General features: G+C 42.2%; 1 protein-coding gene across 1 annotated transcript in view; it reads right to left on the reverse strand.

Annotated features, from left to right (window-relative positions):
* The window catches only part of LRRC6 (leucine rich repeat containing 6), a 68,860-nt gene that overhangs the window by 40,665 nt on the left and 3,360 nt on the right, over window positions 1-24,835 (reverse strand). The window contains exons 2-5 of the mRNA XM_035011964.1: window positions 19,339-19,506; window positions 15,314-15,391; window positions 6,953-7,125; window positions 4,896-5,098 (exon numbers count right to left, since the gene is read on the reverse strand). Of these exons, the coding sequence (XP_034867855.1) occupies window positions 4,896-5,098; window positions 6,953-7,125; window positions 15,314-15,391; window positions 19,339-19,506 (622 nt within the window). The remainder of the gene's footprint in view (window positions 1-4,895; window positions 5,099-6,952; window positions 7,126-15,313; window positions 15,392-19,338; window positions 19,507-24,835) is intronic.

The raw sequence follows: 24,835 nt of genomic DNA on the forward strand, positions 1-24,835 counted from the left end.
TGCACACAGCTGGGTGATGAAGCAGACTGAGCTCATTAGGATATGAACAATGTGCTCTTCAGCCACTTCCTTCAAAGCTGTGCTCTCAGAACTCTCTTCCCGCTCGTGAGCACATCCCACAGCCCAACAGTCCCCAAAATAGTCCCATCTCAGCTAAAGGTATTAAAGGCCTCCAGTTCAAATAAAACTTCACTTACATCCAAACTGAAGCCCTACACCTCCCTTTCCAAACCCTCCTCCCCTCTCCCAATTCATGACTGGGCTGTGCGTGGGGAGAGGGCTACTCCAACTTCTCATTGCTCATCTACTCCTTCCCTCTGTTTCCCACCTCATGGGCTTTTTCAGGTCCCCCCTGACTTCAGAAATTTGGGCCTGGGACAAAGGATGGGGACAAGGAGGCAAACACCTCTTCTTCTTCTTTTTTTTTAAGATTGTATTTATTTATTTGACAGAGAGAGACACAGCGAGAGAGGGAACACAAGCGGGGGGAGTGGGAGAGGGAGAAGCAGGCTTCCTGCTGAGCAGGGAGCCCGATGTGGGGCTCAATCCCAGGACCCTGGGATCATGACCTGAGCCAAAGGCAGACGCCTAACGACTGAGCCACCCAGGCACCCGCAAACACGTCTTCTGAGACAGATGCTCTTAGACCTTGGCTTCTGGCTCCCTCTCTAGGGCTAATGCCCAGTTACTGGCTTTCTCTTATGAGCACATTTATTGGTTCTTAGTGATATTACAATAGCCTTCCAAGTCCATTGTTCTCTGTCAGAGTGATCAACATACTACCCAGCTGGCTGTGTGTGACAATTCCTCAGCTTCTGCCACTGACAATCCACCCCATGGTCTCTTATTGCCACCACTCTCTTGGGCAGTAGCCCTTCAAAGACAGCTCAAGTGCAGTTCCTTCTACCATATGTACTTGGCCCATGGGATATTCACAAACCCTTGCCATGACAGATGCTTGAAGTATAAGCTGATTCCATTAATGCCCACTTTCCTGACCCTTTTGCTCTAGGCTATTCCAGGACACATCTCATCTCTTCAATTCTTTTTTTTTTTTTTTTAAGATTTAATTTATTTATTTGACAGAGAGAGACAGCAAGAGAGGGAACACAAGTAGGCAGAGTGGGAGAGGGAGAAGCAGGCTCTCCGCTGAGCAGGGAGCTCGATGTGGGGCTCGATCCCAAGACCCTGGGATCATGACCTGAGCCGAAGGCAGGTGCTTAATGAATGAGCCACCCAGGCGCCCCTCATCTCTTCAATTCTTAAGGCTGGAAGCAAGCTTCAGATCTAGTCAAGGGATGAGATGCTTGTCTCCCCTTCTTGCAGCCCTGGCATCTTTATGGTATTTCTTCTTGCAGTCTTGAAAGGGGAGTAGTGCCCTACTCCTCTTTAAGTCAATGATTCACTATCTCAATGACCTTCCTCCAGAATGTCTGGGTTTCTGTTCAAATAGGTGGAATGCAGTCATAGGAGCAATGGCTGAAGGACCAGCCAGTCAGTCCTGTGGGGAAGCAAGTAGGCACCTGCAAAAAACCCAACTGTATGCTTCTACTCAACGCAAGCAACAGATCATTTTAAACATTTGTAAACTTGTATAAACCAAGAAGAAGAAGAAATGATCCCCAACACAATTCATGTGCCTATTATAACTTTGATGTAAAACACTGGGGAAAATACAATGAAAAAAGAATATTACAGCATAAACTCACTTATGAATACAGGTTTAAAAATTATAAATAAAATATTAGCAAAATGAATGCAGAAATCTATTAAAAATATGCCATGGATAAAGTGAATCTATTCTGGAAATTCAAGGATGGCTTAATATTGGAAAATCTATTCATGTGACTCAACACATTAATAGACACACATGGCTATCTCAATAAATGCAAAAAAAGCATTTCATAAGATCCAGTATCTGTGATGGTAAAAGCTCTTCATCAATTTGGAATCAAAGGAAACCTACTTAGCTCTACCTAAAACCCCACAGCAAACACCTTAGATTGGAAACATTCTTTTTAGAGTCAGAACTAGGTAGATTCTCACTCTTACTGTGGCTATCTCACTCTGTACTGGAGGCCTTAGCAGGCACCATAAAGAAAATAAAAAAGCAGAGGCATAAGGATTGGAAAAAAAATTTTTTTTAAGATTTTATTTATTTGAGAGAGAGAATGAGAGAGAGCACATGAGAGGGGGGAGGGTCAGAAGGAGAAGCAGACTCCCTGCCGAGCAGGGAGCCCGATGCGGGACTCGATCCCGGGACTCCAGGATCATGACCTGAGCCGAAGGCAGTCGCTTAACCAACTGAGCCACCCAGGCGCCCAGGATTGGAAAATTTTTTAAAGTTGCTGTTTATAAAAAAAAAAATGTGTTCTATATAGAAAACACAGGATCATTTACAGACTAATACCACATCTTTTTAAAAAGGTCAGCAAGATTGCCTAATACAATATCAGTATACAGAAGTCATTTGTCTCTTTATACAACAGCAAGAACCAATTATAAGAGTATTTTAAAAATCCCATTCTACAAGATACTTAGAAATAATCTAATAAAAGATGGTGTAAAACCTCTATGGAGAAAATTACAAAACCTTATTGAAGGACTCAGAAGAAGGTCTAAATAAATAGAGAAAGCTATTCCAAAGTTCAGCAAGGAAAAAATCAAAGTCATGAAGATGTCAACTTTCCCCTAATTAACATATAAATTAAATGCAATTTCAATCAAAATTACACTAGGGATTTTTAGGGAATTTGAATAGCAGATTCTAAACTTCTTACAGAAAAGTAAAGAGCTAGGAACAGCTGAGATCAATTTGAAAAATGGGAAAAGCTCCTACCAAATACCAAGATTTACCATAAATCTATAGATATTAAAACCATATGAAGGTGCATCCGTGAAGCAATCTAGGGAGCCCAGAAATGGACCCGTGAGCGCACAAGGAGAGGGTATATGGTAAGGGTGGTGTTACAGATCAGAATAATAGCGTCTTAATGATGGTGCGGACAACTGGCCACCCATATGGGAAATGGCTGGTAACCTACCCCACACTGTAGTCAAAGGCTAATTCCCCATAGACAGATACGACACTGGAATAATGAAAAATTTCATAAATGCGACCAAAAAAATACAAAAATAAACTTAACTACATTACTATATTTTTGAATTCTATAAAGCGGAAGCACTTATAAAAATTAAAGATAAGTCGAAGGCTGGAAGAAGATATTTGCAAGGCACATAACTGCTAAAGAATTTGCACCTAGGATATAAAAGAACTATAAATCAATAATAAAAAAAAAAAACCTTATAACTTACTTAAAATAGGCAGAGGACCTGAAGAGAAGAAATATGAATAGCCAATAAAAATAGAAGCAGACATCTAAGATACGGATACTCACTAGTAATTCTAGGAATGCAAATTAAATAAAATATTAGGTGGTATTTAACAACCAACATGATTGGTCCATGTTCTAAAATATCATATTATCTAGTGGTGGCAAGGATTAGGAACTCTTCTATACTGTTGATATAGGAGTATAAATTAATGCTGTTCAAAAAATTGGGCAATGAATATAAAGTGGAAAAAACGTTCTTAATTAATGATGTGGCAATGTCTCTGCTGAACACTCTAGAGAAACTTTCATACCTGCATGAGGAGGCATGTGCAACATTGTCCGAAGAAAATGAAAGCAGGGAAACGATCTAAATGACCATCCAATGAGCGATGGCTGCACCAGGGCTGATCTCCAGCTGGCAACCACCAGGAGGGCCCTGCAGGCTGTGAGAGCTGGTGCGCATCCTGATCTATCAGGGCCAATGAGTCACCAGCTGTCAGGTATTTTGAACATCACCTCTGGGATAAATTGTGATTTAGTCATCCAAAGGAATGTTATTCCCCAGTTAGAATGAATGAACTAGCTCTACCTGTCTTTATATGTAAAAATCTCAAAAACATAACGTTGAATGGAAAGCAAAGTTGTAGAAAGATATCGTTTGTGAGAAAAAAAAAATACACACAGCCACTCTTGTTCAAGGAGGCATAATTACATCATAAATATATTTCAAATATATATATATATGGATGGGATCACATATACCAAATATGCACTTAACTCTTAGGATGGCGGACCCACTGAAGATGAAAGGAGAATGGGATAGACTCTCAGGGATATTTTATTTCTTATTTTTAAAAAGATCCAAAGCAAACATGCAAACTATTGATACTTATTAAATCTGGGTGGAACTATAGTGTCTATTGATTTTTAAAACATTTATGTATGTCTCAAATATTTTATAATTATTATTTTCTAAGATTAAGAGATGCTGTTTTCAAAATATTTAAAGCTTTCACTATATGGAATCAAATCAACTTGAATAAGCAATTCACTTAAACAAGCTTGAAAATTTATGCTTGTATAAAAGACCAATTCAGAGGCTTATTAATCACATTAGAATGTATTCATTATATAATTCACAAAACAGAATATTTTATGATGTAATCAAAATTATTTGACTTATAATAATGTGATTTACATTTAACTTTTCTAAAATATCTCCACTATTTTAAATCAAAGTACACATGTCAATTCATTTTTCCTATGCATCTTATAGAGATTTGTCTGAGGATAATCTTAGATGCAAATTAAATTTGCTAGCTTGGAAAGGCATTTTTTTCCTAAGGGAGGAAAGCCTCAGAGAACTGACCCAAACAATGAGACGTTCCTACTCTTTCCTCCAAAATTCACATCACAATTTATTCTTCAAATCAACCATCTGAAATATGATACCACGAACACTTTGGGAAGTGAAAATAGTTTGCTGCTTTTAACCAAAGTTAAGTAGAAAGTAAGCTCTCGTAATTTGGTTGTGCGTAAGTAGCCCTGATGTCTGCGTACCTCTGTCCCTCAAAGCCTGGGTAACTTCTCCCCTTGGCTTCATTTTCCTCCTCTTCTCGCAGGTTCCTCTGAGCCTCTTCCTTGTCTTTGGCTCGTTTGAGGCAGTAAGCTTTCTCTTGCTCTCTGATTTGTTGTTCAATTACTGGAAAGTTCTGCAATGCCTGGATCCTTTCTGATCGCTCTATTTCCTTACCGTCCAACCACTTGAATAAAAAACAACCAACATGGCGCAATTATTCAAAAGTCACAATTCAAATCAGCCCCAAGTTGACTTTGATTGGAATATTGTGAATTTAGAAACCATAAGTAATGCACCATAGTGATGCGGAATTAAAAGCAAAGTAATTAATGGGAAACATCAGGAACTTTGATCAAAATCATTTATTTAATACAATTAACAGGGTTACAAAGTATCTTTACTGGTAAAAAAAAAAAATAAGTAGGTCTTCTGTTGAAACTAATTAGTAATGACAAGCTCTCAAAATATATTGATTTTGTAACTGTTCGCTATATGAAGGCCGTCAAAGCCTCAAGTCAAACCACAGCTCCAAAGTGTAACAATGACACGTTGCAAATGCTCTTGACAAAAAAGGGCCTTGTGTGTTACACCAGTTGGGCTCTAGTACAAATGGGCACATGTTCTACCTTCAGGAACAAGATGCACACACTACACTGTTAACTGTTACGGTCACTGTTTATATCTGGTGTTTTTATAGTGATTTTCCAAGCTGAAATATTAAAATAATTATCTGGATGGGCCCAGTGTAATCACAAGCGTCCGTATAAGGGAAAGTACCAGGATCAGTAAAATTATAAATCAAAATTATAATGTGGATATTTGGAAAGGTAATTTACAGTACATTTTGGGTATAAGGACTCATACGGGCTGCAGGTTTCCGGCACCTGGCTGGCAGCTGCCACAGCTTTCAGCCTGAGCGCACCGCAACAACGGGGGCTCCAGCACCCCTCCGGGGAAGTGGCTCATAGTGGTACGCTACAGGATCCATTCCTGCGATACGCGGGTTCTTACCAGTTCAATTTTTTAGTACGTCGTTCGTTGTATAATGATGATCAGCTTGGGTTATGCTTGAGCTAATTTATCATTTTATTATAAATATGTATTCCAGATTCAATTACCTGAGGCACTCATTCTCTTAATCAAAAAAAAAATTACATTAGGCGAAATGCGTTCCATAAATCCAGCGATCTCGACTATGCAGAACACAGCAGCCTAAAAACAAATGTCCTCTGAGAATAAAAGGAAATGCCTATCACGAAGCCAACGCATCCCTGCATTTTTTTTGCAGAAGCATGGGGCTGCACGCAGGTCTGAAACTCTGGGAATTACATGAAAATTAACATTACTAGTTGAACATAATCGGGTATATGATTTCTCTAGAAACCATCTGTTTTTCCCCAGGTTTCAAAAACATTAGGTGAGGGGAGATAGAGCATTACAGGTTAACACATAGAGCAAAGGCTCTTGAATGAGGTCCCTGGACCAGCAGCATCAGTGCTATCTGAGAGTTTATTAGAAGTGGAAAATCCTGGGTGCCAACATCAGACCTATGAATCCGAAACTCTCGGGTGTCACCCAGCAAACACCACGCAAGAATTCCAAAGCATAGCAGAGTCTGAGAACCACTAACATAGAGAATGAGTTAAGAGAAAGCAATGAAAAAAATTTATAAAAGCACAGTAGTTTAAGACAACATAACACAAAGGTATCTAGCTGTCATCATCTCAAAAACTCTAAGCTTTTGGTTTGCTATTAGTAATGATGAATGCCCTCCATGACTATGATTTGTGTTCATCAAGAAATAGTTCAGCTAAGCTCCGTTGTGTTCTAAATGAGAAAGGAGAAAGGTATTTAATTTATTTTTCAAAAGTTTATTAAAGCTATTAAAACAACTTTAAAGTTCCAGTAAATCGAAGGATTAGTTCTGATTTTCTGGAATATTCCACACATTCCCTAACAATGCTGTGAATTAACAGGCATTATTGCAGTTGCTTGTTTTCATTTCTCTGAGATTTCTGCATCATTAAAATAAGCATACCTTTAATTGTTGAAGAGTTGCCACCACGAACTGCCTGTAACCATCAAAGTCAGCACACGGGTTGCCCATGAGAAAGAGCTCCTTCAGGTGGATATTGTGCTGAAGGGTTTTAATGCTGCTCAGCTCTCCAATGAAATTTACAGTCAGGTCGAGTTTTGTCAGCCCTTCACATCCTGTTGAAAGAAGTAAAAAGAAAATAAAGCAAAAAAAAAAAAAATCACACTGGTAATGAAACGTGTGCAACAGCTCATGGCAGGAACAACTGCAATATTTTTAAGTATGCTGATTAATTGCATGGCTTACCAATAAGTGGATTTTCAGAAATACCAACTCAAAGGTTTAGCCCTGACTCGCTTCTCTATGTGCATTTCCCCGTCGCCCCTCCAGCCAGGGAAAATCACTTTCGCTGTCCATATCTGCAAGCCCTGGGCTGGGTAACATAAGGATTTGGTCACTATGTACTGCTAGGGTGGACACGACAGCAAAACAAAGCTCCTCTAGAGAGGACACCTGCAATCTGTTCTGAGAATTTTGTCAGGTAGGTAGGACACATCTCGCCATGAAGGGTGATGGTTGGGAGGGGTCCCCAAAAGGAAAGGCAGTTCGTAAAACCCAGGCATCAGAATTAATATTTACAAAGTCACACCGAAGAGACAGAATGACTCCAGGACCGCTAAGAACTGCACTGGAAGTATCAGCAAATGTTAAGAGTGAGAGTTTGGTCCTCAGAGGAGTAATAGAAAAAGGATGAGTCATGGATGCAAAGATGGTAGTAAATCTGCCCCATCCACCTTCATTATAGAGATGGCTGGATGCTACAGAAATTTCGGTCGACTCCCTTCACTCACGTCCCATGGGAGCTTGCTAGTTAGGAATGCAGACTTTAGAATTAGGCAGATAGGAGTTCAAGTTCTGTCTTGGTCATATCCTTGCTGTGTGATGTTGGATAAGTTATGAGCCTCCACCTTTGCTTCTGTGGTATTAAAACAGCATTGGTACCCAATCAGGGGCTGCTGTGAGGACAATATAAGATGATTCATGTCAGGTACTTAGCACAGTACCTGCCACCTAGAGAGCTTCAGTAAACACTAGCTAGGATGAGAAATAACCCAATAACCACTCTTAGGATTATGTTGAACAATGTGCTTATGGGGGAAGAAGGATGCTTGCTCTCCCGTGAGCAGAGAGTTTGCAGTTCCTTGCTGTGGACTTAGGAAGAGTTGACCTGGTTCATATAGCAGCCTCTGTGGGCTAGGCTCAGCAGAAGGCTGTCTCCCCTGTGGCTGGCTCATGCTTGTTGGATCAACCTGGCAGATTTTGTGGCCATTAATACCGAGAGAGCCATTTCCAGCTGAAAACCCAGCCCCACCTTGTTGTGCCCTCATTTCTTCAAACATCTACCTGCTCCAGCCCTCCCCTATGCTTCCTGATTATATCTCGCTTTTCTGTTGTCTTGTGGCTATATAACGTAGGGCAAGCTTTGGTTCCTGATACAGTAACTTCACCAGTACGATTTGATTCAGTTGGATTCATAGCTCTGCAACCGCGTCACCTTTAGCAAGGTTCTTCTCATTGCTGAAGGCTTAATGTTGGAAACAGCTTCATTAAATGCTAGTATTCTCTCATCCTTACCCTTTCTTTTTTTTTTTTTAAAGATTTTATTTATTTATTTGAGAGAGAGAGAATGAGAGAGAGCAAGCATATGAGAGGGGAGAGGGTCAGAGGGAGAAGCAGACTCCCTGCCGAGCAGGGAGCCCCATGCGGGACTCGATCCAGGGACTCCAGGATCATGACCTGAGCCGAAGGCGGTCGCTTAACCAACTGAGCCACCCAGGCGCCCTCATCCTTACCCTTTCTTGATGTTAGCATCTGACTCCATCATGTCCAGAATTCCAAGGTTTCCTCCAATCTAATCATATCCCAAACTAGAATCTTCCAAATAAGATAGTTCTACCTTAGTGCTTCCAGATGTAGGGCCTCACCCTAGAGTCATCCCTCCATGCGTTCATTCATTCATTCATTCATCCAGGAGTTAATGGGTACCTGCTATGACCAAGTTACTGAGCCAGGTCTTCAAGATAAAGTGGTTAAAAAAATCCATGGCATTTCACCTCAAGCTTATGTCTAATATGGAGAAAGGAGAAAAAAGATATGCAATCTAGGAAAAAAAAATTCCTGGTGCAAAGAAGTGAATCTGAAGAAGCAGGCAGAACCAGAAGTAGGCAATGCCTATTGTTATAAGCCAGTCTAAATTGATATGTACTGGTTCTTTCTCCATCCCCATTCATTGTTCAGCCCATTGGTTTTGGCTTCCATCCTCAATATTCTACTAGATTTGCTCCCTTAAAGGTGATGAAAGAGACCTTCATGTTGACAAGTCTAACAGACCTTCTCAACCCATTATGTCACTAGAACAGTCCACGCATATGGCATGATTGACCATAAATTCTTTTTTTTTTTTTAAGATTTTATTTATTTATTTGAGAGAGAGAATGAGACAGAGAGCATGAGAGAGGGGAGGGTCAGAGGGAGAAGCAGACTCCCTGCCGAGCAGGGAGCTCGATGCGGGACTCGATCCCGGGACTCCAGGATCATGACCTGAGCCAAAGGCAGCCGCTTAACCGACTGAGCCACCCAGGCGCCCGACCATAAATTCTTTTTAAAAAACTTTTCTAGGGTGCCTGGGTGGCTCAGTTGGTTAAGTGGCTGCCTTCAGCTCAGGTCATGATCCCAGGGTCCTGGAATCGAGTCCCGCATCATGCTCCTTGCTCAGCGGGGAGCCTGCTTCTCTCTCTGCCTGCCACTCTCCCTGCTTGTGCTCTCTCTCTCTGTGTGTCAAATAAATAAAATCTTAAAAAAAAAAAAAAAACTTAAAAAAAATTTAAAAACTTTTCTAAAACTTTTAGTTTTCTTTTTATCTTTATTTATTTTTAAGTTCTTGTTTTAATTCCAGTTAGTTAACAGTGTTATATTAGTTTCAGGTATATGATATAGAGATTCAACAATTCCATGTATCACCTGATGCTCATCATGTCAAGTGCACTTCTTAACTGACCATGAATTCTCTCTGAAATGTCTCAGTTGTTTTGGAAACAATGATACTACTCTTTCCTTCTCCTCTTTTATAATGCAGCTTATTACTCTTGGTCCTTTTTACAGACTTTTCCACTCCATCAATGGTAATATATCCCAGATTTCCATCCTTGACCCAGTATTCTCTCTCCTGTTTCTCTTGATGACAACAGTCATGTTCCCAAATTCTGATGAGTCCCAAACAATAACTTCATAGCTGACGATCCAACTGAATGTCATACTCCTACTTCCAAATGTCTGTAAGACATCCCATTCAATATGTCTAAAAATGAACTCTTCATATTTTCTCTCACTCTCCACTCCTCAAGACAGCTTTCCTGCTGCCTCCTTGATGTCTAAATCCTATTAATGTCATCACCATTTTGGTATCAGATGCCAAGAGTCAAGTCACAGCTAACTTGAGTGTTAACCTAAAATGCTCTCTTAGCCCCTTCACTTCATCAATCACCAAGCCCCGCAGAACTCAACCCCTACATTCTTCCCACCTACTTCTTGTCCACTGTAATCCTATAACCAACAGGCCAGCTCAGGTTCCTATTCTCTTGTGCATGAAATATGGCATATCTCCTAAGTCATCTCCCTATATTTTGAGAAAAGGAAGGAAGGAAGGAAGGACAAAAGGAAGAAAAGGGTGACATTTGAAAGACTCCAACATGTTCAAAAATTTATATAATTTTTATTTTGCTGTAATTTTGTAGATAAAGGACCCTCCAAATGTTCATTATATTTTTCAAAATGATAAATCTTAATTTTTCTTCTACCTGGCCTACCCATAAGAAAGTACACCACGTCTGCCATCCCAATGAACAATTCTTGCTGAACTAGCCAAGCTTGAGAAAGCCGCTCTCTCTGGAGTTAGGCACTCCTACCTTCAACTGAGTCCCACTGTCCATCTGTTCTTCGAAGATCCACCTCAATGGTCATGGGGGTGAGAAGGTCATTAAACTGACAACATTGATTTCCCAAGGGGGGGAACCTCACACTATTAGAAACCCCACCTCTCCTTCCAGGTTAGAGTGGGTAAGAAAGAAGGCTGGAAAAAGAAGGCAATTTATTATATCCCAGTGAATCCAAAACAGAGGGGGAAAAAAGTATGCTAGCTAGCTTTTGCCATCTAGCAAAACATAAAAATAAACAAGCAAAAGTCCATCTTATGTTTAAAATTATATTGAGATTAACTCAAGTAGGTGGGCTGAGTGTATACCCATCTTCCTTCTCTCACCTCAAACCTTTAAAATTAAACAGAGTACATTATTTACCAGCTGATACGATGCATCCTCCCTCCCTACTGCCCATCCCCCCAAACATATCCTCAAACTACTCCGCACCCAGCGCCTCCCTTAGAGGTGGAAGGTGGCGCTCTCAAGAAGCGCCCAGGTAGAGGCCAGCAGAGGGCTGTGGACTACAGTTCCCATAGCTCAAAAAGACAATAGTGACGATGCTGCCCTCTCGTGGCAGATGAGCAAAACATACAGGAAAACAACTCTCCGTGTCCTTCCAAGATCCTTTCTTAACAAAAACAAGCCCTTTACATGGCAACTGAGAATGAAAGTTTTAATTATTTCTCTGACATTACAGATTGACATTTTACTATCACAAAACATGCATGCAGAGTAACTTTTGTTATTCCACTTGTTAACATGAGACTGCGCGACGGGGCTGTAGAGTGTGGCAGCTGGAGAAGGATGGCTCCATCTCTAATGCAGAAAAATGCCCATGATGGAAAGAATCTTCCCGGTTCCAGCGCTGAGGATGGCTTTGGCCCTTTGATTGTGATGGTATTTTAGGTTTTGAGGATGAAAATTCAGAACGTATGATGAATACTTATGTCTTTGTTGCTCTATAACCTTGAGAGTCACCAAAATACCCATTTCTACACTAGGAGGCAAACAGGCTAAAATCCATCATACCCTAAGTAAAGTCCTCCTAATTTTAGCTCTTGGCAGATGGGAGTGGGGTGGGGAGAGCAGCTCGCCCGCCTCTGCTCCATGCCCCTGTACTCTGGAGTCAAGCCTGCCAGTCGCCATGCCCTGCTCACTCACACAGAGCCCCCAGTAGGCCTGCCAGCCAAGTGAGAGGCCGGATGTGGAAACAGAACCTCACAACCACAGAATGAGCCTGCACCAGCCACCTAATCAGCCAAATCCGTCGTGATTATGAACAGACACCAAGTGTTACCAGGCATTTTAAAAAATAAAATAAAAGCACAAAATAGAAGCCTACAAAGTGAAACAGGAAACCTTCCAGAATATAGAATAACAAGACAAAGAGGTTTAAATAAGGAATACAGTGTAAGAGAAATGGAAGATCAATCTAGTACTTTTAAAGAAGTTCTAGGGGAGATGAGAGAAAACAGAGGTTATGGGTATGTCTATTACCTTGACTGTGGTGATGGGTTTCACAGTGTGTACATATATCCAAACTCAACAAACTCTTTACATTAAATACGTGCAGGTTTTGTATATCAATTATACCTCAATAAAGCTATTTTTAAAAAAAACACTCTGCTCCAAAGAACACCGTCAGAGAGTTGACAAAAAATCCCACAAAACGAAAAAAATGTATCTATAAATCATATATCTAACCAGATTCTAGTATCCAAAATATATAAATAGGCTTTACAATTCAACAGTAAAATGACAGATAACCTAATTAGAAAATGGGCAAATGTTCTAAATAAACATTTCTCCAAATAAGGTAGACAGATGGCCAATAAGCACATAAAAAATGCCCAAGCTCATCAGTCATTAGGTAAACACAAATCAGAACCACGATGAGATACCACCTCACACCCATCAGGATGGCCCCTATAAAAACAAACACATAAATACAAATATGAAATAACAAGCGTTGGCGAGGATGTGGAGAAGTGGGAGCACTCAGAAACTGTTGGTGGGAATGTAAAATGGTACAACTACTTTGGAAAACAGTTCGGCAGTTCCTTAAAAAGTTAAACAGAGAGTTACCACATGATCCAGCAATTCCATTCCCAGGTGTATACTAAATTAATTGAAAACACATGTTTATGCAAAAACTTGTACATTAATGTTCACAGTAACTTTATTCATAACCAAAAAGTGGAAACAACCCAAACGCTCATCAGCTAACAAGTGGGCAAACAAAATACTGTGCATCCATATAATGGAATGTTACTCGGCCACGAAAGGGAAGGAAGTGCCACAGCATGTATAAACCCTGAAAACATTACTCTATAGACACAAAGGACCACATATTGTGCAATTCCATTTTCATTAAATGCTCAGGATGGGAAAATCTATGGAGACAAAGGGTAAATTAGGGGCCAAGGCAAGGAGTAAATGAGGAGTGGATGTCAATGGATACAGGGTTTTGTTTGGGGTGATGGAATGTTCTGGAACTGGACAGTGATGATGGGCAGGCACACAACCTTGTGAATATACTAAAACCACTGACTTGCATATTTTAAAATGGTGAGTTTTATGGTGTGAATTATATATCAATTACAAAATAAATCGTTCAAATATTTCAATTAAGAGACATTTTGAGAAAAAAATACAATTTTCCACATTCACCTTATTTTATTTTTTATTGAGGTATAATTGACATACAGCATTAAATTCGTTTCAGATATACAACATAGTGATTTGATGTCTGTATAGATTGTGAAATGATCACCACCAGAAGTCTAGTTAATATCCATCACCTTACAGAATTACAGAATGTTTCTCCTTATGATGAGAACTTTTAAGTTCCACTCTCTTAGCATTTTCAAATATGCAACACAGCATTATTAGTTATAGTCACCATGCAGTGCATGACATCCTTATGACTTACTTACTTTATAGTTTTAAATTTTGTACCTTTTTTCATTGTGCATTTTTTTTTTTTTACCTTTTGACTTCCTTCATCCATTTTGCCTGCACCCCCCAACTCCCACAACTGGCAACCACCAAATCTTGTATTCTTTTTATCTCTGAGCTTGGTGTTTTGTTTTGCTTTTTATATTTCACATATAAGTGAGATCATATGGTATTTGTCTTTGTCTGACTTATCTCACTTAGCATAATGTCCTCAAGGTCCATCCATGTTGTCATAAATGGCAAGATTCCATTCTTTTTTATGGCTAAGTAATATTCCATTGTGTACCTGAGTACGTGTGTGTGTGTCTATCATGTTTTCTTTATCCCAAAAATACATTGGTTCCTTTTTTTATGTGATAAATTCGAGATGTACTAGAGAAATTAAATGTAAAAAATACAATCATTAAAACCAGAATATAGAATATATTTATATTCAGAAACTATAAAGAAAAAATATTGATAAAGTTGAGTATATTAAAATGTAAGCCTTCTGAATAACACTAGCGTCATAATTGAAACAAAAGAAAAGTAGTCAACTCAAGAGAAAATATCCATCCATACATGAAGGATTAATATCTGGAATGTATAAGAGCACATTTAAAAAAAAAGATAAATCAACAGAAAAATGACCAAAGAATATGAAGTAGTAATTCACATAATAAGAAAAACAAATACTCAGTAAAAATTGGAAGGGGTTATACTGACTTTCAATAATAGTAAGTGAGATGCGAATTAAAAAAATTATTTGATAACAATGCTTTCCCATTTTTAAAAAAAGATTCCTTATAAAAAATATTAGTGAGCTGGTGTAAAAATGTGGACTCACGTGGACTACCAGTACAAAAGTAAATTGATACAACCTTTTTGGTGAACAATTTGGCAATATTTTTCAAAAGGTGCATATTTAAACCCGGGAATTCCATGTCTAAGTGTTTGTCCTATAAAAAAATGTACACATACACACAGTGCAATGTAAAAGAATCCTCATTGTGGCCATGCTTATTATAGCAAAATGCTGGAAACGACCCAAATGTCCATCTGCAGAAAAACTGGGAGATAAATCAGTGTACCACCATTCTGGTAGAGAGTCCCCACATTTCCTGGATAGCAAAGAACAAGGTAATTTCATAGAAGAAATCAATTTTCAAAAGAATACTCATAGTATGATCCCACTGATACAAAGCAAATGAAACAAAACTACCTACTATCCCTGGGAAGGAAGCTGTTTTAGGAGGGGGTGAAGTGGACTTCCATTTTCAAATTTATGTACCTCGTTACTGTTTGAATTTTTATCACAATAATTAATAAACATAAGACTTAGGTAAAATGCTAACTTGAAAAGTGTGCCTATTGTTTAAGTGATACTGTTTAAATTTAGTTGCAAGTCTCAGTTTTAATACATAATAAAATATAAGAAGGAAATTCTTACCTTCCAAATTTTCAATTTTTTCAATGTTGTTTAAAGCTAAATTCAAATATTCAAGTCTCTTGAGTTTGCTAACATTTTCTGAAATATAAAAAAATGTAATTAATTAACCTTCAAGATAAAAGCTAGTTTTACATAATCTGCTGTGAAAATTATAATGGGAATCTAAGCGTTAGTATGGTTATCAAAACCATGTTGCTTTTTCATGTCTATACCTGGACATTAGACATCCTTGGTTGCCAAATGCAGCCTCATTTCTTCCTCCATCCTTCCTAATAGAACCCACTTCTGCTCTTGACTCTAGCCAGCTCTGACTCCAGGGACTTTGACTTAACCAAGCTGGGCCAGTGCATAGCAATAGCAGGTCCCTTGCTAAGGACAGCTCAGGAACCTAGGCTTCAGCCAACTAGCCCATGGCCATCTCCTAGCAGCTATGTGATGGAGGAGTGGACTTGCACATCAACTGCTCCCAGTCAGAGGAGAGGCAAAGATCTATATTCCATGCTGGGGGACTGCCTCTTTCTTTCTCCTGCTGGATGTGAAAAGGGAAGAAAGTGATATTTTGATTGCTACCAGAGTCATCCCGCAGCCATGACGAAACCAGCTGTAGGATGGAGCCCACACTGGGACCGGTGGAGCAGAAAGAAGGAACCACCCAACCCTGGAGCCTGCGCTGTCTCTAGACTTACAGTTGCATAAGCTACACTAAGTTGGGTTTTCCTTTACTTGAAATCAAGCTCGCCCTGCTACACACAGGATTATTGTTTTTAATAAATATGGAAGCTCAGAGAGGCAAAACAATAAGCATATATGAGTCAGAGAATTGCTGTAGGATGGGGACATTTAAAAATGCTAAAATTACCATAGTTAATATTGTCAAGGACTTATTATCTGCCATGTACTTTCCTAGGCATTTTGCATATATGATATCATTTCATCCTCATAATAACCCTAAGAGGTAAAAATTACTGTTGGCTCCCTTTTATAAATAAGAATACCAATGTGCAGAGACTTAATCCATTTGTTGAAGATTAAATGGTGAAGCCAGGAAATTTGACTCCAGATCTTGGCACTGAATTGTTACACTAAAAGAACAGTCCTTTCTAAGAGGACATGAACGTGGGGAACCCTGCTAGGGAATGTGCATGGAGGGGACTCCTCACTTAAATAATGCTCCTTCTGCCCATTTTCCATGGATATGAGGAAGATCAAACGTGATGGCTTATGGTCATCATCACCCTTACGATCGTCACATTTCATTTAAAATTTAGAAAATACCATGTACTTGCTCATGTAGACCTAAGAATAACACCTCTGTGAGCCTCAGCTGACTCATTTTTTAAAATGAGGATTTTAGAATAAATTACTAATGTTTCTCTCAGCAATTAGATGATTTTAAGTAATACTGATGTTTCTAGAAGGTTCTCCAGGCAACACCTGAGCATTCAATAGTCAGCAGATTTGTGGAACTCTATGTGCCCAGGATTATGACCAACATAGTGCAATCTGTATCCCGAACAAAAATACCTACATTTTTATGTTATTATCATTAAAATTGCCAGCCTACAATAAAAGACTTGTTCCTTTCCCACATTTGTTATATGTATAGCCCTCTAAATGTGAAAAGAGTCTTCTGGTAGGAAAAAAAAAATTGTTTGGGAAGGATTTCTTAAATTATCCCTCAAGAATAATGAGCCAAATTGGTCAGGGGAAAAAAAAAATGGCTCTACGGATAAAAATGTGCAGCGCCTCTTGGACAGCAGGAAGGGAGTCCGCAAAACCATGGTTCTAGCCCAAACCATCCCGGAAGCAGTTCTCCCCAGTTGCTACCACCAGACCGACAGACCTGTGGTGGACCAAAGCCATCCCCCAGAGCAAGCGGCTCCGCTCTTACCTTTAGGCCCTGGGCTCACTGGGAAGCTGTTACAAATGCAGATTTGGGGAGCCCATCCCCACAGGTTCAGTCAGTAGGTCTGGGATGGGGCTAGAACCCCACTTTAACAAGACCCTGGAAGGTCCTCAACTCGCACTTGGATCAACACTCGGCACAGCCCCGCCCCGAGCCCGTCTGTATCTCCCAGTGAGGACCAGAGCTTTAGGAGAGGCGACTGTTCTGCAAACTTCTACCTCAATGGCACCAGAGCAAGTGAGAATCCTAGAGAAATACTTTTGCTTGCTAAATAAGCGCCTACATGCCTATGGGTGGAGCAGCACTGAAAAATCCCATTATTAGGATTTAAAAGAGTGTTTAATTTAAGAATACTTTGGAAGCAAAAATTTAAGCTTTCTCACAGCTCTGAAAAGGCCTGAAATACTATGCTACTAATTAGTAATTGTGACGGACCCAGCTGTGGAGATTAAAATTTCGGGAACTCTTTTAGATCTGTACAATTAGGACGGCTCGTTAATGCCCCCTGCATAAAAGCTGGTGGTTTTCTGTAACAGCCTTTTTAATTGAACAATGTGCCAGAGTTTCTAATTTCTGGTAAAGTGAATGATGTTGAAAATAATTATCTGAAGAAATATAAAGAATTGTAATAAATCTTCAAAAAAGAAAAATAATGCAAAATCTAGGCTTTTTGCAACCCGAGGACCAATTTTCAATTATCCACCCAACCAGGGGCAACCACCTCAGCAGGGTTTCTCACCCTCAGGGATACTAATGTTGTGGGCCGGGGGGTTCTTTCTTGTGGGGCCGTCCCGTGCACTGCAGGATGGTTAGCGATGGCTCTGTGCACCATACGTGGTAGTGGTGTCCCCCTCCCCGGCACACACTTGTCACAACCAAAACCGTCTCCAGAGGTTGCCAAACACCCCTGTTGAGAACCACGGCACATCTCGAGGGCAAGTTCAAACATAGCCTAAGAGCCGACCTCTGGCTCCGGCGCCACGGCCCACAGAGGTTGGCACTCCTTCTGCCTTGTGGACCCTAAGCATCCCTTTTCCCCCACCTCCGCCCCTACCTCCACGTGGCTAGCCTGGTAAATGACAACTTCAACAGCAACGGTAGCAGCTAGCATCTGAGTGACTGGTTCATAAGTCCCTGGCGTATACACGGCAAGACTAAGTGACCTGACCTAATTTCACACAATTTTCAGTGGCTGAGGGAGGGACCAAGCCCATCAGGACCTGTGCCTCTTCTTGCCACTAAACTATAGGTTGCTCTTCTGAGTGTGGGGGGCGCTCCTGTTTATGGGTGGCAGGACCCCCTCAGAGTGACTCCACAGCCCTCCCTTCTCTCTGCCACTTAACTCTTTCTTCCCCAGGGGATTGTGGGGCAGGCCCACCTAGCTGATGGATGAACTGGGAGAAGGAACTGGGCATGGCCAGTCCCCCCACGCTCCTGGCTTCTGGGGTCTCCCTGCCAGCAAAGAGTACGCACTTTCGTCCCCTATGCAAGGCCCACGTACTGCCCAGCCTGCATGAGACCAGGTGGACAGATGGAACTTGAGGGCAGTTAGGAAGCCCGCTTGGCTGCAAGGCTAAGCCACCTTCTCCAAAAGGTTTTGTCAGTTATAATGCTGATGTTTTGATCTATTTCTCATTCCATTCCAAACTGGAGCAGTGAGCAGGGGTGTAGTTGTGGAACCCCTCTGATGGCCAATACAGAGAATAATACCTTGCACATCCACGTTCTCCATAACCACGGCAGAATCAGCCACCCCAGGCAATCTGCCGAGGGTTTACTCAACTTGCACACAACCCTTTCAGTTCTATGGAGTGATGCAAAACTATGACGAACGCCTGGATTCTATTCTCCTTTCAAACTTAGACAAAACCAGGCTATAAATGAGCAGGTCAACAAGTATGCTCCCACCTTTAAGGGTCCCTTGCAACTCCTCGATGGCGTCTGCGGGAGCCCCGGGAGAGGGTCCACGCACAGCTCCCGGGAGCCGGCCGTGTCTATTTCCCCTGTATGGCTCTTTTTCATCCGTGTTGTCTTCCTCTAAGAATCACACCGCCCCCCCCCAAAGTTCTCCCATTCAAAATGTCAAAGAAACCATGAGCACAAAATCCTGAAGACTCACCAATTTTTCCAATGAGGTTATTTTGAAGATAGAGGATTTTTAAATCCCGGCACCATTTGTCAATGTGTTCTAGCCTTTCTATTTCTTGCTGATGCAAGGAGAGTTCCTCCAGGGAAAAAATTACACAGTCATTGTGTTCAGCATTCCGTCTAATAAGATCTTCTGTGACTGAAAGAAAATTTGTTACGTATTACATCTCCATCCCTGTGCTCATCATCAGGTTATTACATTAGGAATGCATTGGTTTTTCTTCCCAGTTTGATGTCAGTCCTCCAGGCCCCAGTGATTTTCAAAAGGGAAGAGAACAGAGAGGTGCTGCCTCCTGCTGGTGACACCGTGATTAGTCAGAGAGCTTTTTGTCTTTTTTTTTGCACAGGGTCTACCTACATTTTGCTGTCTGGACAGGGACAGAGTGGGAGGGTAATGACCGTGAGAATGTTGATATGGAATCCCATGGTGATATCAGGTTGAACTGGATGAGACCCACTAAACAGACCAAGACAGGGCGACTCAGACTGAGAGGCATGGTCTGGCTGCCAGAGGGTAAAACCAGGAAAGCATCTCCCACCATTTCAGTAAGGAAAGGTCCATTCATTCAACTGACATTTATCAATTTTACTAAAGTTGAAGAGAAAAGAGAGGCGCACCCTAGATGTTGCATTGCAATCTTACATGGCAGCTACCCTGCGGTCTGTTTCTGGGAGGAAGAAAAGGAGCCGCTCACAGGAGGAGGGTGAGGAGAGTCCCTGGCCCACTGACAGGAGTGCCCTGCAGCATGGGGGGCTGGCCTGTTACGGGGATACCAAGGGGCTGGAGACAATGCCCTGGTCCAAGGCTGGATCCAAGAGCAAGACAGGAATCCCCTTAATGAGACACACTCAAGGTAAAGACGTGATGACAATGGACAAACCTTTGTGTGTTCCATTGCTATGAAAAACATCAATAAAAGGGCACCTGGGTGGCTTAGTCATTAAGCGTCTGCCTTCGGCTCAGGTCATGATCCCAGGGTCCTGGGATCGAGTCCCATATCGGGCTCCCTGCTCAGCAGGAAGCCTGCTTCTCCCTCTCCCACTCCCCCTGCTTGTGTTCCTGCTCTCGCTCTCTCTCTCTCTGTCAAATAAATAAATAAAATCTTTAAAAATAAATAAAAATCAATAAAAAATCAATAATCCATTTTAACATCCACATTTTAGGTGGACAGTGGAACGTTGCATGTCCAGCCCAAGAGACAATAAAGATTTATTTATTGCCGCTTACAAAGTGCCAGGCACTGTCCGAAATGCTTTGCGTGTGTTCGCATATGAGTATTTACACTTGGCAGATGAGGGATTGAGGCACAGAGAGTTTAAATAACTTGCCCAAGGTCTTGGTGGTAAGTGCCAGAGCCGGGTTGTGAGTGTAGGGGTCTGGCGTCGACCGTGGGCTCTTAGCCACTAAGCTACACCGCCCCAAACAGGAGCAAGGAAGAGCCTCTCAAGACGTCTCAGGCCTCCTCAATGGTACAGACCCCTCTAGCTGAGACAGAGTTCTCCGGTTCTTCTGGAGTCCCCTCGGCTGCCCTACTTCCATGCCACATCCTGAAAAGGCGACTTGGCCTTTTTAAAAACAATGTGAAAACAGGTCTGAACTCGATCAGTTGTATGCAGTTAGCTGAACCCCTGCTATTTCTGGTAGAAGGAGGTGGGGTTGCTTGCCATGACAGTTGTTTGGAAGAAAGACAGGGGAAATGTAAATGTCCAGAGATTAAAATACTGTACCTGGGGAATTTCCCTGCTGTTCTAAGTTTTGCCTCAACTCGCCGGCAGAGCTGGCTGCACGTCGGGTCCTGGGGAGGGGCAGGCCAAAGAGGCAGCAGGGAAGGGGGCTAACAGGGCAGTCCTGCCAGCCCCAGCTCACTGGGGTTCCTGCCGCTTACAGCTCTCTGCTGTCTCTGGAGGCCACAGCTAGTAGGCAAGCTGGTTTAAGCAGAAAAGGACTTTCCAAAAACCAAACCTGGTTTGGGCATTAAAACTACTCTCCACACATCCCACTACCAAACCAAAGTTGGTTCTAACAGCTAAAATCAACTGATAATGAATATGTGGGTGCAGCCAAGTTGAGGACACAGCAAAGCTGCTGTGTAAAGTCAAATGTATTAGCTGTCTCTGTAATCAGCTACAAGAATTCTCTTAGTAAGGATGCCAACAGGCATCGAGGGCTTGGGATGGCACAACCAATGTTATTTCAGCTACCCTAATGAAATGTGGGAATTATTCACTACTATGAATAAGACCCTCAGTGACCAGTGGGGTATATGCAACTTGAACTATATCAATCCACAGAGCAGGGGGCTAGGTTTTGGAGGCCTTGCTGCCATCAGACCTGGAGTCAAAGGGACCAGGAGGATGTGCCCATCCAGAGCCCATGCCCTTCCCTCCAGAACATGTCCCAGGTAGAACAATAGAATTCTCTGCCCAAGGGGCCCCAAGCCTGCCTCCAAGCCCTACACTGGCCACTTCTTTAGGTTCATTCCTGAAGACATCCCTACCCCCTGGAGTGTCCAAGGAGCAGCTCTTTTCTGGAGATGTGAATGGATATGTAGGCTGGAGTATCCGCCTTTATACAGGGGCTTGAGGGACTAGGATAGAGCCAGGGATGGGAAGAGAAGGGAGGGGTAGGCCAGGGAGCCAGCTCTTCCCATACGTCCCCCTCCTCCCCAGCTCTGGCACAGAACCCAAGGAGTTTGAGAAACATATTAAATGTAGCCTTCTGGGTTGTTATAAAGATACTCTTGTCGAGAGAGGAAAATGCATTTTATCTGGCAGTTTGATTATAACTTGACACATGAGCGTCCATTATATTCTTTCCGTGGGTCACCCTGGAAGGCTTAGTGGAACATTCATATTGAAGATATAAACCCAAGTTGGATCCCACAGTAGCTGTCATCTGTAAGTATGGTTCAGTCCAATGTGTTCAGAGGAATTCTGAAAGTGTCTTGTTAAAGCACCACGGGGGGTCCGGCCTGGGATGGCTACATCAGCATCTGCACAACCCACCGGGGCTGGCCCGGGCCTTGGAACACTAAAGTGATCATGGGCCACTCCAGCTCTTATAGTCTTAGAGGATTTTCCGATTTGTCCAACCCTAAAGACCCGCGGGTTCCTCTCCAGATACCAAATATCCTTCCCATGTTCTCTTGCTACACCTTTCTTAAAATTAAGAAACCCTTTTCACAATGCTATTTCCTGTGTGAATTTGATCACTTCCATGCAATTGTCAACTCCTCCCTTTCAGAGGCATGTACCTTCCCACGATCTGAATCTGCTAACCACAAGAATTAAGATGATAAAAATCACTATCAGTTGAAAGGGATGGGGGTAGAGGAAACTCCCTTTGCATGAATAGCTAATTTGCGCGCGCACACACACACACACACACAGGAGAGGAGGGTCAACAGTTGCCAAGACCTGCATGAGTGGAGCAGTAGGGGCTGAGAAGAACACTGAGAGTTTAAACACAGATTCAGACTTATCTCACTAATGGAAAGCTGCCGAGGAATCCAAAGTTTTAACCATGACTCACCGGCCAGCCTACACTTCTTTTCAATGAAGTGGGATGACTGGGTTTTCAATAACTTGAGGGAATGTCAATAAAATGACTCTTTGGGGTAGGGGTGAGGCAAAGGGCAGAAGGAGAAGGTTTCTGGAATACTGGCAGTTGTCAGGCCGTGTTTGTTTCTACGAAGCTTTTCAGTGTGTTGAGCAAAGTTCTAGAAACTCCCAAGGCCAATAACGAAGTGTTCATTCATTCAGGCTTTACACTATGTTTTGTAAATAGCCCTCTATATCTCACTGGATTAGAATAAAATCGATAGTATATGTTTAGGGCAGATTTCAGCGGAATTTGTAAACATCCTGAAACACCTAGCAGATACATCTATGAAACAGAAATGTAACAGAGATGAAGGGGTGACAAATAGGAGAAGGTCACCTCTTGTAGCATTTACACTTTTTTTTAATTGTTTTCAATGGACACTTTTAAAAACAGAATTACTCGTTTGCCCTGCCTTTTGTGACTGACTCGGGGTCATCATAGCAAGCACTGCTAGCCATACTAGACCCAATCCAATGATTCACGTAGAGAGTGCTATTAAAGAACATGAGTGAAGGGTTATGGGGCAGTGATGAACACAGAGAGAACAAGGAGTGGGGAGTGACCAGTGTTACTGAGTGACAGGAGGGAGGTCAAAAGAGGCATCGTGGAGAAGAAGCCTGACCTGAGTTTTGAAATGTGAGTAGGTATTTGCCCAATAAACAGATGAGGAAGGGGTGCTCCAGCCTATGGTAGATGCTGTGTTGCCCAGTTCCCTCCTTCAAAACTGAATGATCAGTTCTTCTAGCTGCTGGGAGTTGTGCCAGCAGACTGCCCACAGTTGCCCACCTTCTTCATAAGTCACTTGGCTGAAGAGACACCTCAACCGACATCGTGCCCCTTCCCAGGGAAGCCCATATCCAATGACTGGCTGTTGGGGGCCCTAATGGCCCAGCCCTCTCACCTCAGCTTGGGAAAATCGAAAGGTCCATTCCCAGTTTAGAGGTCCTTCGAAGTTTCCAGGTTGGTTAGCTACGTCCTTTGTTAAAACCCATCACAGCCCAACATCCTTCCTGTCCAGTCTTGCTGCCTTCCCTACCCACTCCACTAACACTCCCTAATGAACCTCCTGCATGCTAATCTCCATCAAAAAGTCTGCTTCCTGGGGAACCCAACCTGGAAGAGTGGATACCAGAAGTGGTACGTGAAGGCAGATGCTAACCAAGATGGGCTTCTGGAGTCGGAGTCTGCTGCCTGAGGTGCAATGGGGACACCACCACTGGAGGGAGGTGGAGCACAGATAGTGTCCAGCACAAGGTGGCTGTGGGATGTTTAACACTTGCACTTGTGTTGCAAAGAGAACAGTGTCAATCCATCTGGAATACCATAACACAAATACCATAAAGTAGGTGGGTTACAAACAAGAAACATTTATTTCTCACAGTTCTGGAGGCTGGAAGTCCAAGATCATGGCACGGGCAGATTTGGTGTCTGGGGAGAGCCTGCTTCCCCACTGATGGGAATCTCACATGGTAGAAGGAGCAAGCTAGGTCTCTGGGGCCTCTTTCAGAAGGGCAATAATCCCAATCATGAGGGCTCCCCCTTCATGACCTAATCACTTCCCAAAGGCCCACCTCCTAATACATCACTTTGAGGGTTGAGATTTCAACATAGGAGGGGTGCCTGGGTGGCTCAGTCAGTTAAACACCTGACTCTTGGTTTCAGCTCAGGTCATGATCTCAGGGTTGTGAGATTGAGCCCCCTGTTGGGCTCCTTGCTGGGTGTGGTGCCTGCTTAAGATTCTCTCTCTCCCTCTTCCTCTGCCCCTCCTCCCCATCCTCTCTGAAGGAAGGAAGGAAGGAAGGAAGGAAGGAAGGAAGGAAAGAAAGAAAGAAAGAAAGAAAGAAAGAAAGAAAGAAAGAAAGAA

Source organism: Mirounga leonina, unplaced genomic scaffold, assembly GCF_011800145.1.
Source record: "Mirounga leonina isolate KUSES-001 unplaced genomic scaffold, KU_Mleo_1.0 Mir_165, whole genome shotgun sequence".
In the NCBI taxonomy this organism is placed as follows: domain Eukaryota; kingdom Metazoa; phylum Chordata; class Mammalia; order Carnivora; family Phocidae; genus Mirounga; species Mirounga leonina.